The 20469-nt window shown below is 33.5% G+C and overlaps 1 protein-coding gene across 14 annotated transcripts in view; it reads right to left on the reverse strand.

The window, feature by feature from the left end:
• Nucleotides 1–5028: 5028 nt before the first annotated feature.
• Nucleotides 5029–20469, reverse strand: part of LOC129757026 (glucose transporter type 1) — an 875183-nt gene continuing 859742 nt past the window's right edge. For 12 of the 14 annotated variants that reach the window (XM_055754112.1, XM_055754111.1, XM_055754125.1 and 9 more), the window contains one exon: nucleotides 5030–5170. In XM_055754112.1, the coding sequence (XP_055610087.1) occupies nucleotides 5058–5170 (113 nt within the window). In that variant the 3' untranslated portion in view covers nucleotides 5030–5057. Of the gene's footprint in view, nucleotides 5171–20469 lie in introns of all 14 variants that reach the window. The other 2 variants (XM_055754123.1, XR_008739590.1) reach the window with 2 other exon arrangements.

The raw sequence follows: 20469 nt of genomic DNA on the forward strand, positions 1-20469 counted from the left end.
TTTTTAACTGAAGTGTCCCGAAGCAAAACGAACAATCGAACTAGCATCACTGGATCACCTCGCGCTTAGAGGGGAGAGGTGTATCCTTTTGACGATTGAGACGGTTAACCGAAAAACCTATACAAACAACAATGGTCTTCTGTGTAGTTATCATCTTCATCTAATGTTTTTTTCGCTGTTTCTTTTTTTTAAACTGTGTACAGAGTGTTTGAGTGTAAATTTAACGTAAATGTGAATCAAAAAACAACAACAATCATTCAGTCTGTCCGTTTCTCTCTCACACACATACACGCAAACACGCCCATCCTCAAACAAACCCAATTGTTTTGACCCATTTACACTCATTCGTGTGAAGGGCGTCGTTGAGTTGCTTTGAAAAATTTACGTCCTCAGAATCTAAGTTTTTCGTAAGCCTGTTTTAGAATTCTCACAGATCTTAGATCTGAATTTTGACATCTGAAATCGGGAATCTGAATTTTGAATCTCAATTTTGAATCTGAATCAGAATTCTGAATCTGAATTCGTAATCTGAATTCTGAAATCTGATATGAATTCTGAATCTGAATTCTGAATCTGAACTCTGAATCTGAACTCTGAATCTGAATTCTGAATCTGAATTCTGAATCTGAATTCTGAATCTGAATTCTGAATCTGAATTCTGAATCTGAATTCTGAATCTGAATTCTGAATCTGAATTCTGAATCTGAATTCTGAATCTGAATTCTGAATCTGAATTCTGAATCTGAATTCTGAATCTGAATTCTGAATCTGAATTCTGAATCTGAATTCTGAATCTGAATTCTGAATCTGAATTCTGAATCTGAATTCTGAATCTGAATTCTGAATCTGAATTCTGAATCTGAATTCTGAATCTGAATTCTGAATCTGAATTCTGAATCTGAATTCTGAATCTGAATTCTGAATCTGAATTCTGAATCTGAATTCTGAATCTGAATTCTGAATCTGAATTCTGAATCTGAATTCTGAATCTGAATTCTGAATCTGAATTCTGAATCTGAATTCTGAATCTGAATTCTGAATCTGAATTCTGAATCTGAATTCTGAATCTGAATTCTGAATCTGAATTCTGAATCTGAATTCTGAATCTGAATTCTGAATCTGAATTCTGAATCTGAATTCTGAATCTGAATTCTGAATCTGAATTCTGAATCTGAATTTTGAATCTGAATTCTGAATCTGAATTCTGAATCTGAATTCTGAATCTGAATTCTGAATCTGAATTCTGAATCTGAATTCTGAATCTGAATTCTGAATCTGAATTCTGAATCTGAATTCTGAATCTGAATTCTGAATCTGAATTCTGAATCTGAATTCTGAATCTGAATTCTGAATCTGAATTCTGAATCTGAATTCTGAATCTGAATTCTGAATCTGAATTCTGAATCTGAATTCTGAATCTGAATTCTGAATCTGAATTCTGAATCTGAATTCTGAATCTGAATTCTGAATCTGAATTCTGAATCTGAATTCTGAATCTGAATTCTGAATCTGAATTCTGAATCTGAATTCTGAATCTGAATTCTGAATCTGAATTCTGAATCTGAATTCTGAATCTGAATTCTGAATCTGAATTCTGAATCTGAATTCTGAATCTGAATTCTGAATCTGAATTCTGAATCTGAATTCTGAATCTGAATTCTGAATCTGAATTCTGAATCTGAATTCTGAATCTGAATTCTGAATCTGAATTCTGAATCTGAATTCTGAATCTGAATTCTGAATCTGAATTCTGAATCTGAATTCTGAATCTGAATTCTGAATCTGAATTCTGAATCTGAATTCTGAATCTGAATTCTGAATCTGAATTCTGAATCTGAATTCTGAATCTGAATTCTGAATCTGAATTCTGAATCTGAATTCTGAATCTGAATTCTGAATCTGAATTCTGAATCTGAATTCTGAATCTGAATTCTGAATCTGAATTCTGAATCTGAATTCTGAATCTGAATTCTGAATCTGAATTCTGAATCTGAAAAATATCTTTCAGAATCTGTGTTCTGAATCTGAATTCCGAATCTGAATTGAGTCAGAAGTAGCTAGAATAATGTCTTATTTTGCGCTTCACGCAGTAATGTTATTCCAAAGAGCGTGTCTTTCGCGTTCTTGAACAGTCAAAAACTCTAGGTTCGTGGTTCAGGTTCCCGAGAGCTTTTTTCCGAACAATTCAACGACCCTCCCCCTTGTTCCTGCTCTGCTTTCCCCTTTGCCTATCACTTTCTCCGGAAGCGACTGTTGCTCTGGTGTTCCTTGTGGCGCATGTAGTCGGCACACTTGCGAGCCCTTGTTCGAACGACCCGAACCAATCCGTTCATCCGAAGCGAGTGGGACACGTTGCGACGCCAGCGTGCCGTTCCGACGCCTCGTCGACCCGATCCGGACCCCGTAAGGCTAGCACTGCTGCTGGTGTTGATGGCATCGGTGAAGGCACCTCCACCGGTACTTTCGTCATTGGTCGCATTGCTGCTGTAGTAGAGGGGGCAGCCGTACAGTTCCTGACAAGTGGCGCACGGCGAGGGACCATCCCTGGAGGCTCCTTCCGCCCCTGCTGCTCCCGATTGGTCCGATTGGGCCGGCGAAGGTGAGTGATGCGGGCATTGTTCCTGCTCCCGGACGGCGTTGGAGTACGCATTGAAATACAAACGGTTCTGTGCGGTAAGGTTGGCGTGGTAGGATTTGTTGTAGAAGTGTGACGCTGCGGCAGCCGTTGCTGAGGAAGCGGTGATGCTGAAGAGAGGCGGGGGAGGAGGTTGGGTGAGCGAAACGGAGCTTCCTGGCCGCTGTCGATTGTCCAGCGTTGGATCTTCGCTAGGGGCATTGTTGAAGCGATCGCTGGGCATGCTTGCGGTTGAACGAGTTGTGTTCGAGCGTGGTCTAACCGTAGTGGCGTTCGAGATGGTAGTGGTGGTGTTTAGCAGCTTATCTTCGCCATTGTTTTGATTGATGTTTCGATTGATTTGATTGTAGTTGCCCAGAAATATCGACGAAGAGGAAGTTGACGAAGGGGAAGATAGGTTTTGGCTAAGGTTGACGGAATTTCTGGTGAGGTTAGTTTGCTTCTCGAAGCGTTTCAAATCCGGTGAAATGATGCTATAAACGTTTGCCGAAGCCGGTTGATTGCCGGGTGCCGTTGAAATGGTCGAGGTAAAGATGTTCCGTTGCTTCAATTCCAGCTTGCTTGCCGAAGAGCAGGACAGCGCTACCGAATTGTTGAGACGCTCTTCGCTTTTGCTGAGGCTGCTTTTGCGATCGCTCTTGGGCGTATCGCAGCTCTTGTTGATGAGATAGTCGCAGTTGTCTACGGTGCAGATGTCGTAGCTACTGTGGTCTAAAAAATGATTGGTGCAACAATTCTCCACGATTTCGCTCTCGTGGTGGAATATGATTGCGTTGGCTTCGTCGCCGTTTTCCGCCCGCCAGATCGAAACGGTCTTGAACTCGGACGAGGCGGACGGTGATGACTTTTTCAGGAGCTCTTCAATCTTGCAATTGGATGAGCTTTGCGATGGTATTGGAGGTAAGGGTTGATGCTGAATTCTGTTCGGGCTATAGTCATTGTCGCTGCTATCGTCTCGACGTCGTTCGCTTGCCGTTTCGCTGACGTCTGCTCCACCGGATTCGGTACCACTACGGCCTCGACCACTGCTGGCCGCATCCACCAGACTCGAGATGGAACTGATGCGGGATTTGTTCGACTTGTTTTCGTCTAGTCCCGATAGAAAGTTCCACTTGATCTTCGATGGCGAATGGTACAGATCCGGTATGCTAACGTCGATATCGTCCAACTCGTAGTTGTTGGCTGCAATCTCCGACAGTTGGCTAATGTTCTCGATCGTTATCTTGGACGGTGTTAGGATCATCTGACTCCCCGAACTGCTCCCGTTTTTTGCCCCACGTTCTCCGACATGTTGCAGCTGCCGCTGTGTAGTTGATGTAGTAGTACTCGTAGTTGTCGAACCGTTCGGTTGATCACTCGAGGTACTATCTATAATGGACATAATTGAACCGCTGATGCTGTTCTGATTACTATCGTTGTAGTCACTGCCATCGGCCATCGGTGGCAGCGGCAAAGGTTGCAGCCGCGACAAATACTGTTCACGCTTCTGCTCACCCAACTTTCGCTTGTATTCGTCTTCTTTCTGTTTCTTCTCCAACGCCGACTGTATCTGCGTCTGTGCTTGTATCTGTCGAAGGTTCTCTCCACTAATTGAGCAATACGAGTTTTCGCTTTCGTCTGCGGTATAGTAGCTGCACTGGAAACGTGCAGGATCGATGTTAAAATTAGAGATGGTAGCGTTGGATCCACTGTCCTGTTGAACTGAGGGTGATTGCCGACCTCCTTGACCCCTAATATTCTGCTGTGAGTGATGCGAATGATGAGAACAACAGCTGACACCGCTCGATGGTGTAGCACGCTTGGAACGACTTCCGCCACTGCGCGGAGTGCTGCGGTTGCTTCGATGGCTAACCCGCGATGCGCAGCTCACATTCGATTGCCTCCGCGAGACGCTACGATTCACGATGAAGTACTGCTGAATCTCCTCATCGTCATCCGTAGTCGTCAGATTGCCCCGAGAACAGTGACAGTTCTCGATGTACATCGTCGAGGCGCTCTCCGCGTGCCTTTCGTTGTCGGTACAAGTTGCCGTCGTTGCTGCGGCTTCGTCTTCAGCTGTCTCCTCATCATCGGTTCTGGTTTGTCTCGCGTGAAAACTGACGCTACTGGCACTGCTCGCCTGACGACGATGATGGTGATGGTGATGATGATGGCGGCCTCCACCTCCCCCGGAACTGCTGCCGGTTTCACTGCGCAGGCTGATTCTCGACCGACTCAGACTGGTGTCGCTCTTCCGAATCGCTCCCGGTGTCGTGTTTCGACTGCTGCTTCTGCTGCAGTGATGATGGTGGTGTTGTTGCTTCTGATGCCGCTGCTGTTGCTTCTCCTCATCTTCGTCATCGCCGTCGTCATGATCGATTGTAGCGTACTGTGAGTTCACGAACGAGTCATTATTAGGAGGGGTCAAGGCGGTGCTCTGCAGTCAAGGCCCTGTGTTCTGGCAGACAGGTACTTGCTGATGATGGTGATGGGGCGCACAGGTAGCAGTTCGCATTTGAGTATTTCTTGCGTCTCCGGAACAACGCTCGGATGCAGCTGTTTGTTTGGTTTTGTTTTCGGACACGGGGACAAATAAAACTACCATTAGTATCTTTTGAATGTAAAATCAATAAAAAATGTCTTTTTTTTTTAAATAACAAACAAAAACGTTGATGAGGTTTCCATGAGATTTTATGGTTTTGGCAGAGGCAGCAGCTATGCATACGAATAATTGTTAAACAATTTTATCAGGTACTCAATCCAATCATGCAAAATATAGTAACTAAATTGAACAATTTCCCATTCCTAACTTATTAAGAGAATACGTAACAGTATCATATCATTCCTTTTCGCAGAGAGGTAAAGATGTCATGCACTCTAGATACTAATAAAAGTATTAGTTTAAGTAGGAAAAGAGATAGTAAAACTGCTAAGTAACCAACTACTGAATATCGCATACAATACATGATTAAATATTAACTCTTTTTGTTGTTGTTTGTGTGATGTAGAATGTGTATGTGTTGTTCCCAAGTAGGAATGGATGAGTTAGAATATCATAAAAATAAATCTGTAATCTTACCATGAATAAACCCGTGTACGTGTTTAGTTTATGTCTACATATCAGAAGAAATATTGTGTGTTTCAATCTTTTGATCGCTTCTTACTTTAATCAAACTGTGATATCTTTTTGCTTGGAAAACAGTTTACAAATCATGAATATTTCATGTTTTTTGAAATGTTGTTAAAACAGCATAGGTAAATAATCGTCAACTTTAAATGGTTTTTTTATTATGGTAATTTATTGGCAGAAAAGTAAGTGTAAACACCAAACATTGTAACGTTTTCAGTGCTGTTCCAGATCAGTATGTTGAACAGAATTTTTGATTCTGTACTTTGTCGTTTTCTGCTGAAGTTAACCTTATATTTACTAATTGACCCTTCGTTTCATAAAGTTACAAATTTGCAACGATTAATGTATGGAAAAAGTGAAAAATCGTATTTTATATTAATTTTTTTTCTTGATGTACTCATCATTTTCAATTGTAAAAAATGATTTTTAACGAAAAAAAAATCATGAATGAAGGGTTAAGATTAATCACCGCGAATTTTGTTTGGAATTGATCTTCACGGCCTTATCGGTGAATGTTATGTTCTCATAGTGAGAACATTTAAAGATTTGAAAATTATAGATGGATATAAAAAGATTAGTTAATCTTTTATTCAGTTTTTCACAACGGAGACGGAAAGATAAAATTTTGGGTAATGAACTGAAAATTTTCAACTAATCACCAATATTTTATAATTTTTAGTGTGTTTTTTTTTATTTTAACCATCACCATCACTTATAACTTATTATTGATAATAATTTAAAAAAAAATTATATTTACTCATGTTCGTGGTTGAGATGTTTCCGTTCATATTTTTCAAATCCAATTCTTCAATTCTTGTATTCAAATCACAATTAGTAATTTCTACTATTTTCTACTTATCAGTTTCCTTTTCTGTATTAACTTTCATCAAATCTAGTCTAGATTTCAGATATTTATCATTTTTCTTTCCGAGTTGTGAAAAAATATATATATATTTTTAAAATTGACATTCGAACAATTAAGTACTGGCATTGAAAGTCTTAAAACATGAATCTTCTAACAATTTAATGAAAACAAATACTGTGCACTAACAGCTTAGAAAGCCTTCGGGTATGTTGATGGCCGACCAAATAAAATTCATGAAAACTGAAAATTTACAATAATACAGATTCAATCAAAAATTTGAAATTAAATTCAAAGCATTGAGAGTGAGTTTGGTAGCTCAATTGGAGATTTAAAGATAAATTAGGAAAATGTACAAAGAACATTTCAAAATTCAAGTTATGAAACCAAGTTGTGGAACCAATTAAAATAAAATTGAGAGTGAAGGTTTGAACTTTAAATTCAAAACTTAAAACTAAGTTTTCAAATAATATTGTAAATACTGTAAATTGTGAATAAAGAAAAAGAAAAATCGAAAGAAAAACAGAATATATTAATGAAAATGTAGATTGACAAGTGCAGACTTTTATGTCAAAACTTTACCTAATTTTGCTGTCATGCCTTGAAAGTAAAATTTGGTTTCATTTGGCTCGAATGAAGGTGGAAAAATGTCAATATTTGAGTCTCAGTTTTCATCTACGGATATACCTCATTCCTGACAAGTGCAGGTTTCACTGAAACCTTAATGATACCTCGTTTAGCCATCCGTTTCGAAATAAATTTTGAGAACACAGTGATGCCACTTTTGGTATGGAATAAGCCTGGAATACGATATCGTTATGTTTTCAAAATTATTTAAAAAAGGCTGGCTTATCGAGGTATCAGAATACTTGCAGTGAAACCAAAATTAGGCAGAACTTTGCTACCCGCATATCCAAAATGGAAGCCAAATTTTGGCATTCAACCATTTTTATTCCGGAAAAATGATTCCAAGTTTGCTCAAAGGTCAGAAAAATAAGGAAATTATGCATTTGGATTGCATTTTTCTGACCTATAAAGTGAATTAAACCTTAATGCCTGATTTAGCTGTTACTGGAAAATCAACACCTAATCGTGCTATCATTTTGTTGTTTATGCTTTATTTTGGTATAAGTTTGTCATCATTTTTCAGTATTTTGATACATTAATGCAACCTTGTGTTGGCATCGGGATAAGAAAAACACCAAATAATGCTATTATTTTGGCATTTTGGCTATGATAGCTCAGTTTGGTTACTGTTAGTTATCGATTAAGGCATAAAAGTCTGCTCGGGAAGAGATTGATTAACAATAATAAAATTGAGCCCATTTATGGCAAAAGAAATTTGATAATTGAGAATCGAGAACCGAGAATTTGAAGTTAGAAATACCAACACAGAAAAGGAAAATTTAAAATGGAAGATTGAAAAAAAAAAGGTTAAAGAATAGAAAAAAAATCTGTGCTCAGTTTTCAAGATTTGGACTTTGGAGTACAGAATTCAAGATTTTTAATTAGAAATTAAAGAAAGGTTTAAAACCAAGAAATTCGATTTTCTTGAATCAAGACTGAGGGGAAATTATCTACGTATTTTAAATCTGGAATTCGAGATTCACAACTCAAAGTTTGAGACTAACCTTTAGATTTGAAATAAAAGTTCAAAATCAGATAAATAGTTTGAACAATTTATAACTTGAAATTCGTAGTTTAAGATTGAGCAGCTTCAAGAGTTTGATTTCGAAGAAAAGAATAATTCTAAATCTTAAATCTATTGGATGAAAATCCTAAATCTGGAAAACATGCTAAGAATATTGATTTTGGAACTCGACGTTTAAAAATCGAAATTTGTGATTTAAGATTTAGGATATTTTAAATTCATGAAAATTTAATATTCAAATTAAGAGTAAAGAAATGAGGATTGGAAATTGAGAACTGCGAAAAATTAAGGAATTGAAATTAAAAAATTCAGAATTGGTAATCCCTATTTGAGAACTATGAATTAAGGATAGAATATTGAGAGTTGAGAACCCGAAGTCCTATATTGAGAATTACGAATTGAGAGAGATACAAATTGAATTAAAAATACAGAATTGATAATTTAGGATCAAAATTTGAAAATTGAATGTTAAGAATTGAGAACTGGAAGTGAAGGCATAAATAATATGGATTGAAATTGGAGAATTCAAAACTGGGAAACGAAAATTAAGAATCGGATACCAGGCATTGAGAATTGAGACTTGAGAATCGAGAGAAAGCGTTTGTTTTTCGAGCTGAGAATGAAAAATTTCAAACTGCGTATTGCGGATTAGAAAATGATATTTAAAAATAAAGTTCTGAGGATTGAGAATTGAGAATATAAAATTAAAAACAAGAATGAAGATCTGAGTAGGGAAAAGTAAAAATAATGGGAATTAAATTTGAAGAATTTGAAAAAAGTCAAAAAAGAGTTAAGTTTAGAAATAAGAATTGAGTTTTTAGAACTTAGATTCAAAAAATTGAGAATAAAGGAAAATAGAGGATTGAAAATTGAGAACTCAGAACTGAGATATGAGAAGTGAAAACACAAAAATAAGAGTAGAAATTTGAGAATTTATAAGTGAGAATTGAGAGTTGGAACTGAGTTGAGAACTGAGAGTTGGTAACTGAAAATTGAAAATTGAGAATTTAGGATTGAGAATTTAGAACAGAGAATTGAGTTTTGGAAATTGAGAATTGAGCATTGGCAATAAAGAACTTCTCTATCTTAATTCTCAATTCTCTATTCTCTATTCTCAGTTTACAATTCTCAACTCTGCATTCTGAACGCTCAATGCCCAATTCTAAATTTTCAATTCTCAATACTCAATTCTCTATACTCAATTCTCAATTTATTAGAATAAAAATTAAGAATTGAGAATTGAGAATTGAGAAATGAGAATTGAGAATTGAGAATTGAGAATTGAGAATTGAAAATTGAGAATTGAGAATTGATAATTGAGAATTGAGAATTGAGAATTGAGAATTGAAAATTGAGAATTGAGAATTGAGAATTGAGATTTGAGAATTGAGAATTGAGAATTGAGAATTGAGAATTGAGAATTGAGAATTGAGAATTGAGAATTGAGAATTGAGAATTGAGAATTGAGAATTGAGAATTGAGAATTGAGAATTGAGAATTGAGAATTGAGAATTGAGAATTGAGAATTGAGAATTGAGAATTGAGAATTGAGAATTGAGAATTGAGAATTGAGAATTGAGAATTGAGAATTGAGAATTGAGAATTGAGAATTGAGAATTGAGAACTGAGAATTGAGAATTGAGAATTGAGAATTGAGAATTGAGAATTGAGAATTGAGAATTGAGTATTGAAAATTTAGAATTGAGAAAAAAGTATTGAGATTTGAGATTTGAGATTTGAGATTTGAGATTTGAGATTTGGGATTTGAGATTTGAGATTTGAGATTTGGGATTTGAGATTTGGGATTTGAGATTTGAGATTTGAGATTTGAGATTTGAGATTTGAGATTTGAGATTTGAGATTTGAGATTTGAGATTTGAGATTTGAGATTTGAGATTTGAGATTTGAGATTTGAGATTTGAGATTTGAGATTTGAGATTTGAGATTTGAGATTTGAGTTTAGAGAATTGAGAATTGAGAATCAGGAATTGTAGATTGAGAATTGAGGATTGAGAATTTAGAATGGAGAATTGAAAATTGAGAATCGAGAATTGAGAGTTGAGAATTGAGAATTGAGTATTGAGAATTGAGAATTGAGAATTGAGAATTGAGAATTGAGAATTGAGAATTGAGAATGGAGAATTGAGAATTGAGAATTGAGAATTGAGAATTGAGTATTTTATATTCAAAATTTAAAGTTCATAATATTTTATTTTGAAAACTGAGGATTGGATACCTTAAGAATTGAGTATCAAAAATTTGGATTTAAAACTGAGAATTGAGAATTGTAAATTGAGACTTGAAATTGAAATTGAATTGAGAATTTAGAATTTAGAACTCAGAATCGAGAATAGAGATTTGTAAATTGAGAATGGAGAATTGAGAACAAAAAATTGAGAATTGAGGATTGAGGATTGAGAATGGTGAGTTGGAAATTTAGAAAGAAAAGTTTAGAATCGAGATAGTTGAGAATTGAGGATTGATAATTGAGAATTTTGAGCCTAGAATTGAGATTTGAGAATGCTTATTTTTAAACTTTAAAAAATCATTTAATTTGTTCCAATTTAGAATGTTGAACAGTTCAGTTTAACAATTCATTACAGTCATTATTTCCGATGAATAATGCTTTGATTTCTGTTACAGTTGTATTCGCCAATATATTTTTTTTTTTAAATTTGTTTCTTCATCTTACTCTCGCTTCTTAAATGACAAATTCAGAAATGTTTAAATGATCCAGTTCTCCAGTTTTCAGCTATTTGTTTTTATTTTTTATTTTTAAGCATTACTTGATTATTTGGAATTAATAATTTTTTTTCAACTTCCTTGTTTTTCGCAATCGAGATTTTTGTTGCTAAATTATCGTAATGCTTTACAATTCTCTGAGGTGTAAATTGACCTCGTAACCACAAATTCCAATTGTAAACCTTCCGTTAACTTCCCATCGAACAATGTTGGATTAATAATAAAATTCTCAACGAGAGAATGAGGGTGGTATATCGTTACATTATTAAGTTAAAAATGATTCTGGACATCCTGGATGGTGGTGACACAAAATTAACACCCACTCAGATCGGGTTTCGAGTATTAAATTGCTTTGTCTCTCGAATGCCTTGGGTTAAAAATATCCATTTGGTCCACTTTCCCGAACATCCAGAGGGGATTCTGGCTGGACAAACAGATAATTAAAATTAAAATTAAAGCTGGCTTGCGACATTAATAAGGCAGGGATGTTTGCACAACATCATTACCGTTATAGAGGGGTGAATTGGGACAAAAACTTTAGAAAAATAATCTTTTAACATGATTTAATACAAACCGAATTCTTTATTTAGAAAAAAAAACTTTTTAACATAACATAACTATTTTGATTGGGTTTAGTTGAACGACTTTTTTTTTTTTTAATTTTTGTCCCTTTTCACCCAATTTCACTGTTCCACCCGTTTTAACGGGTTTATGTTTGAGAGTGTGTATTTGTTAAAGTATGATTGTTTGTGTGATTGTTTACAGATGTGGGTTTTCGCAGAAAACACCCAGGAGCAATACCTGAGAAAGGGTACCTGTTGTTAAAATTTCGCCCCGGGTTTTCCTCCCCCATGAGGTCATTTTTTAAATAATTAAACTCAGAGCAGAACATCATTAACTATGTGTAGGGACACAACCGAGCCGAGTTTTTGGGGTCAACACTGTTCATCAGTTTTGCGGTTGTTGGTCCTGCAGAGGCGTCATCGGCTTATTATTTACAGCTGGTTTGGGTAGAATATTTTGATATAGATATATAGGTATGTCATCTGGAGAATGTATACTTTTTGTGGTGGTGTCATTCGTGGTTTCAGACGAATCTTCCTCTTTTGGGAGGGTTTTATCCAATTGTTTGTTTGATTATTCTTCTTCGTCTAAAAGTTTGACAGTTTCATGGTTTGGTCAACTAAGAGCAGCCGTATCCTTCATAGCTGTCATAGTTTGATGAAGGAAAGGTTTGTCGGTTTTCGAGTTTCGTCATCACTTTGGTTTTGTTTTGCTGTCTCAGTTTTTGGTTGGATTATTTAACTTTAAATAACGACACTTAGGCGATGAAACGGGTAAAAATTCAGAATATGACGAGGATGGCTTTCGATTGTTCAGAATGTTCCAAATTCAATTCTTGTTCACGGTTTTCTTTGTGAGCTTTCGTTTGATGTTTGAACAGAACGTGAACTGAACAGTAGACTGAGTAGATTTGGGGTCATTTTTGAATTTCTCAAACCCTGGGGTCTTTAAAGCTTCAGTTTGTTTCAAAACTAATCCGTGAATTTTTGCAGAATTTCTAAGTAACGTTGACATAAGTAGACTTAAACTTTCAGGTTTGTATGGGAAATTTGAATATTTTGTACTGAAAAATGAACTTTATTTTTGTATTTCTGAGGAAACGAGCCTGTAAATGGTTTTTGTGAAAATTTATAAATTCTCTAAATTAAATTCAGTGAATAACTTTGTCGAAGACCGTTACTTCGTATCTTATTAAGCAAAGCTCTTTAACAGGTGTATGTCTTTTGGCTTTGAATATCAATAAATTCAATTGACATCACTGTGGATGTTGAGTGAATTGAGAATGTTGAGTGCCTAACGAGGTACTGCGTGATTACTTTTCATGCAATACTCCGAGATTTGAAAACGGCTGGAAACTCAATAGGTGTTTACAATATCAGACATATTTATAAGATGAATATTCCGGTGGTGATACGTGAGTCATAAATAGCGGGAATAAATTTATGTTTAATTTTTTATTATAAATATATTAGTGAGACAAATAACTGCTTGCGGTTTTGATTAAAATTCTGATAACAACTAAGTACTTTTTTTTGACGAGTCACATCTGAAGACTTTAGGCCATGTAATTTGAATTGTTGAGCTGTGGAAACTTTTCCACAATTTTAGCTTACCGCCAGAAATAGCAATACCCATAAGGACGCGATTGCCTCTTCTGAGGAATTGTTGGGGGATTGTATTTTTTACAGAAAAGTTTCTTATTTTAAACAACATCTTTGATTTAAAAAAAAAAATCAAATTTGAAATGAATATCAAAACATACCCTAAATACAACATAAAAATGTTTTGTCTTATTTTCCTAGAATGATAACACTAGGATGTTGGTTTAGAAATTAAAATTCAGCTAGAAATAACAACAAATACATACCTAAATCGTGCAATATATGTATAAGAAAACTGATTTTTAAAACTATTTTCCTGCTTATTTTCAAACTGGAAAATAAAATTATTGTTACGAATCAAAATTAAAGAGACTCAACATTTCAAATCGATGCCTTTTCCCGTAAGTCATTAAAGTTATTCAAAATGAGATGAGAAATTTGTTGAACATAATTTTTTAGCAGTTATTTCACAATTTTAAAATCAATATTCAATTAATATCAATACTAAATTTCAACCATTGAACTTCTGAGAATTTATACAAAACACATAGTTCATGATTGATTTTCATTTTATAAAATGAAAAAAACTATTCAAATTTTGTATCAAGACTGTCAGTGATTACAGTCAGAGACAAGACCTCAATCCAACTCTGCCAGTTATCAAAATAAAAGGCTTAAAAAGTTCATTTTTGACATCTTTGTATATTTATAATACAACACGTTCAATTGATCTTTGAAAGTTTAATTTGACAGAGTATAGGTTGGGAAATTTATTTCTTGAATAATCAATAACAAATTGAAAAAATAAAAATCATTAATTCCAAAAGCAGATTTTATAGTTTTGAAATTCAAGTTCTGAATATTTTGTCACCGTTAATTTAAATATTGAATCCTGTAAAGGACGAAAGGTACAAACAATAATTATCTTTTCGAAAATTTAGAACTAATGGCATCCAATTAGATTAAGCTTTTAGAAAACAATTCGTCTGAATTGAAAAACAAAGACGAACATATTTTTTTTTGGAAAGTTGCACTTTCAAATTTAGTAAATTAGTTTAAAAATCAAAACCATATATGACGATGAAACATTTTAATATTTTTTAAGGAAATTTGTTTAAAAATATGGTCTTACTATTTTAAAAAATAAATAACATAATTTTATAACTCAAGGGAACAGCATTTTTTGTGCCAATGTTCTAATAATTGATTTTGAATTCCTTGGTGCCCTGAACTCGATTTTTTTCAAATTTTTTCTATCACCTTTAGTTTTGGTGATATGGCTTTAATAAGTTTAAAAATGAATCAGATTTGAGTAAAACCGCTAATTCATAACTGATGAAACTAAAAAGCCTACATGAAAGCCATTATTATGATTTTTTTTAAATTATGCTCCATTCAATCCAACTATATATTTTGCTATGATATTCTAATTTCAGAGATACAGTGATCTGATGAACTTAAATTCTACAATTTATAGAAATTTGAAACTAAATTATTACAAGTACAAGTTTTAATACTTTCAAAAAAAAAAGTTGACTTTTGCTTTATAAACAAAAACTTCAATAAACTTTGAACTTCTTTAAAAATTTGCAACATTCCCAGAATGGGGAAAAGTTAACCAAATCAAACTCTTGCGGTCCTCAGGAAAATTGATGATTGAACCTTTTTCTTTTAAATTTTTTGAAATGTTTAACAGTTTTGTAAAAAAATGCAGAAATTTCTTTTATGATTTTCAACCTTATTTAAAATGTTATTTTGAAACCAAAAGCAGATTGCAAATTTGGATTCATGGCACCCAAATTAATAAGAATTAGCACTTAAATTCTTTGAAACTCGGTAAAATGTAAATTTTGTGAACTTTCATCAAAAGCCTTTTGAATGTGAAGTTGAGTTGAGTCAAATAAGATACACAAGAAAAATTGGTTTTTTGAAGAATAATTCATATCAGCATTAAATTTGTAATGATATCTACGATGCTTGGATGCTATTGGATGCTTAATGTTTTTGCTAATTGTGCTGATTATTGTGAATAGTTATTACCTGTAACATGGCTAACATGGCTTAAAAATATTTCAGATTTAATATGGGTTAATTTTTTTTTAATTTTATCAAAATTGCCTTATTTTGCCAAATTGAGGAAAATAACCAATAGTAAAACTTCTACAAATTTTCTCTCAGAAGCCAAAATTACTCGCGATCTTCAGGAAAGACGATCATTGAATCAAACCTTTAATTTTTAAATCTTTATAATCTTCTACTGTTTTGCAAAAAAAGTGCAAAAATTGATTAAATAATTTTTTACCCACTTTCTTAAGTTATTTCGAAAACAAGAGCTGCTAAAAAACTAACTGCATATTTGAAATCAGTGCCCCAAATTAGTAAAAATCAGCTTTGAATTTCTTTGCGTCTCGGAAAAATAATAATTTTATTGCCTTGTGTAGTATACGAAAAAGGAGTTTGTATTTCCTACACTTCTTGCAACTTTCTTCACTTAAAAATAATCTTTACCTTTTTATGTAGGGGAGAGTGGGGTATCGTGGGCCATGGGGAAACGTGGGCCACTTTAAATATCTGAGATGTGTGTTGAGATAAAAATCTCAAACCAACTGTCATCGTCGTCGCTTTGTGTGAGCATATACTTCTATATGTTGTTGACTGAAATACGCATCATATGCTTCTTTTATTTATCAAGCTAAAAAAAGTTATAAAAATTTACTTACATAATTAATAAAACACCCGCTAATTTCATCGATGGGGAATCTAAAGTGCATAACAAAAATATGCTCATACGCTTATCATCTTAGTTTTGTCATGATCTTTCACGTGGAAAAGGAATTTTTGATGATACATCAATAAGTCACACAAACGCAACCAGTTTGAAAGCTTGTGGGGAATCGTACCACCTATATTTTTATGTTTTTATACACATTCAGAACTTTTAATACGTTTTTCCTATCTGAAAAGTTTTCTGATGCCAAATGAAGAGTTATGAAAAATATTTTGTCTATCCTTTATAAAAATTTTGCCAAAACGTTCGCGAGCCAGGTTTTGGAATCTATGCGATCATAAACAGCTCTCTTTTTTATTTCATCATCTGAAATTGCTTTAAAATAACGAAATGAATTAGGAAATCACAGTTTTGGGTCAACTCATAAACTTTGCATGTTATTTGGTCAATTTGGATTTAGTGGCCCACGATTCCCCACCATTTTTCAAAATCCAAAAAAATATTGCTTTTTTCCAAACAGTCAGAATTTAGGGAAAATAACTTATTGAAAATTATAAAAAATTACCTTATGATACCTTGAAAATGTGGAAAACCATAACATTTTTTATTTTCATTTTTTGTTTTTTTAATAAAGAAGTTATGGAACAACGAAAAAAAGTGGCCCATGATTCCCCACTCTCCCATACAATTAAAACAATAATGGGGATAATTTGATTAAGGTATTTTTATTTAAAACCTAGGATTTTTGACTTTCCTAGTTTTAAAGCACTAAAACTTTTGTTCAGAAGAATTTTTTCAAGCGGGAGTTCACAAATGTTTGTTTATAAAAACAGAAATATTTTGACTTAAACTAAAAAGAGAAGTTGTAGCAAATGATCTTTTTTCTCATAGGTCTTTGGACAACTGAAAAACATCTGAAATTGTGGGTTTAAGTCCCGCCGGAGAGCTTAGAATATTCGAACATCCATTTGACCAATCCTTGCGTAAAGCTTTCGTTCTTTTTTTTTTGCGAAATTTTGGGAAATGAACTATTTTATGGTAAACTAGCTGACCCGGTAAACTTCGTTATATCTTTTACTTAAAGATTCGTTTGAAAATGTTTAACTTCATCTACACGTCATTAACTTCATCGTGCCTTTCATCAGACAAAGATTTTGTCTTGAGTTTTGCGATCTTTGGTCTACGATAAGCTTGTGCACAGACATACACAGACTTATTTTTTCCAAATTCCTGATTTTTTATCTCAAAAATCAGGCATCCCTGAAACCCCCTTTCTCGTAAATACTTAAGCCAGCTGTCAAAACTTTTTTCAATATGGCTGGACGAGCGGCTTGACATTTGAGATCACCATATTATATTCATCATGGACGTTATATGGCTCAATTGGCAAGTCAGTTGCTTCCTGAGTCGATGTCCGTGAGTTTGAGTCCAAGAGTAAATATCGATCACAGTTGTACCGGATAAGTTTTTCAATGACTGTCCGCCAACTGCATCGTTAATATCAGTCACGAATTTCATAAAGATAAGATGTTAAAACCTGGGGGAGGAAGACTGAAATTTGCTGTATCGTTTTCTGTATCGTTTTTTTACTGTTCGGCAAAAAGCCAGTAATTGTTGAAACGATTTGTAATCGTTCAAATTTTAACTTTAGATGATCAGTTTCGTGTAGCGAGTCATGCAACTCAGTTGTTTAGGTGCTAAATTAAGATTTAGCTATTTTTAGAACAACCATTAATCAAACCATTTTTATTTGTCAGCTTAAAAACTTTCACGAAATTTGAGTGACTCAATACGCCTGATCATGCAAGAATTTGCCATAGCAAAATAAAACCTAATTGAATCATTGTTTTATGCAAAACAAGTGCATTTCAGCATCAAACAAGTTTTTTTGAAAATCACTAAATAAGAAAGTAAAATTTTGAACCTTTGCACTGGTCGGTAGATTGATGAGAGAAATTTGACGTTGGAATTTTTTTTTCTTTTTTTATTCAGTCCTCCTTCCCCAGATTAAAACGACTGTATTAAAAAAAAATGGAAACCATGAATGTTGCACCAAAACGTAGGATATGATTTATATCAGCTTATCTAATGTCCGATAAATTCACTTGTTCTATTAGAAGCGCTTCTAGGAGATTTATAGAATTCTTCATATAAAAAAGAATATGACAGAAATAATATTGTGCCTTTGAATATCAAAATAGATAGGGGAGAGTGGGGATACTTGATCCCCTTTTCTTATTTTACCATATCTTTTTGGAAAAATTTAGCAACTCGCCGTCTTTGACATTTTCTGACAGCTTGTAACTTCAAGTTTCTATGCTCCAAAAATTAGAACGATACTTGAACCCGTTGATGAACTAGAAGCATTTTCGTGGGAGTAAAAAAATTGCGATTTTTCTGAAGTTAGGGGAGACTTGATCCCCTATTGAAGGAGACTTGATCTTTTATTCAGGAATCCCTAATCCTTGTATAAAAATCAAACAAATCCCCAAGATAGAATGTTAATTGACTATTTTGGTCATGTTTGTTCTCATTTCACAATTTATAGCAGACATAAGAAGAAAATTCTATAACTTTGTCTCAACGCTAATATTTAACATTGCATACTCAAAGGCGCTATTTTTTAAAATTAAGAGAAAATTAATTATTTTTGCTCTTTTCTTCAGACAATTGTTTGATAAATATTAGTTTTTGGATAAATATTAGTAATTTCGTAATCAGCAATCATAACGATCAATTCAGAAGAAGAATATGCCGTTTGGAAGGGGGGATCAATTGTATCCAACTCTAGGATATCAATTGTACCCATAATCAACATTTTAGAAAACTTTTTCTGAAAATAGTTGAGAGTTTTCCATTACTTTGAAAATATGGCATTATGAAGTTCATTTTACGCTCGAACGATTGATACATTGGAACAAATATTTTTTTTCATAATTTTCCCATGTAAGGAACATTTTAAAGTCATGAAAAAAGATCTTCAAGTAACATTTTGTGAAATTTTTCAAACAAAGTTCAATTACTCAAACAATTATTTTGTTAAAAATTTTTAAACTACAAGCATTGTTATTTTGCTTATTTTGGCACATTTTTCTAGAACATTTGATCTTTGTAAGACATTCCAGTTTCGAGATATAGCTAAGGAATCAAGTATCCCCAGGGATCAAGTATCCTCATTCTCCCCTATAGATAGAATATTTCTTTCTACAGTTCGAAGTTATATTCAAATCGCTTCTTTTGTTAAGCTGCCTGAAGGCCGTGCGAACGGAGGGGGGGGGGGGGAAGTTTAGGGTTTTAACCCCCCTCCCCCATGGAGATTTTTTCCAAGTAGAATTTTTATTCACGAAATTAATTTTCCGTTGTAATGTAAAAACGCTTGATCCCAAAAAGTGTTAAAAAATAAGTGTTAAAGAATATGTCAGAAAATGGGCCCACCTCCGGCGGTATTTTATTCTCAATCACTATAAGCCTAAGATATTTCATTCTACGACACTATATGACATTCAAAGAATTTAAAATAATTGTGAATTTCGATAAGCATTTCTGATCACTTTTATTATAAAAAAGACGGTATATATCATTAGAAATTTTATGCAGATTTAAAATATTCTTCAAGAAACAAATTTAAGCCTCAATTTAACTTTTTGTTTCATGTTTTTCATCTTCGCATTCCAAAGGGTTTTGATAAATAGCACAACGCCTCGAAATCCACATTTTTCTGATGTGTAAAGAATGTGAGAGCTAATTTTGATCAATATTGGTGTCTTGAAACTTTTGAAAATAGGTAAAAATAATCTAGGAAAATTCTGCACTTTTCTGAAAAAAAAATTAATACATTATAACAAATTTTTAAGTTAAGGTTTTTATTTACTTTCCCAAATACCTCAAGTTGTTTTGACATTTGCGAAAACAGTGTATTATATTTTCAATTTTTCCCAGTTCTATGAAACGATAGATTTTTAACGAATTTTTACAGAAGTGTTACCTAAATAAATTGAATTTAAGATATTTTTAAACAAAAAATAAATAGTTTTGTAGGCTTCAACAAATTTGTTATACGAGATAAAATCTTTCTTTTTTAACTTTCTCAGTATTGTGTGATTATTTTCAGGTACAAAGATGTACCAAAAAAAAAACCATTTCATAACATAAGTATTGATAGGCACCAATTTTTATCTTCATATTATATTCTTATTAGAAATTAGAGAAAGTTATATTCTTTTAGTAAAAACATTTCAATGTTATTAAAGTTACAGGCGAATAGTAAGTTAAAAGGAATGAAAAGATACTAACAACGAATTTTTATTTTCATCAACTTGAAATGTTCTTACTAAAACAACATAACTTTTAACGATATGGCTGATAAATTAAATTTTCATTTTATTTTAATTCTCAATAAAATTTATGAAATTTTACTGTCAAACTTATGACGTTAAAAAAAACATTTTTTTATGAGTTTGACCTCGATTTTAATTCTTAATTTTTGTGTTCTACAAACATCTTTTAAAAAGCCTATAAATCTAGATTTTAATAAGGAAAACCTAGTACCGTAAAACGGGGTAACATTGATCACCGGG

The sequence above is a fragment of the Uranotaenia lowii genome, chromosome 3 (genome assembly GCF_029784155.1).
Source record: "Uranotaenia lowii strain MFRU-FL chromosome 3, ASM2978415v1, whole genome shotgun sequence".
Classification (NCBI taxonomy): domain Eukaryota; kingdom Metazoa; phylum Arthropoda; class Insecta; order Diptera; family Culicidae; genus Uranotaenia; species Uranotaenia lowii.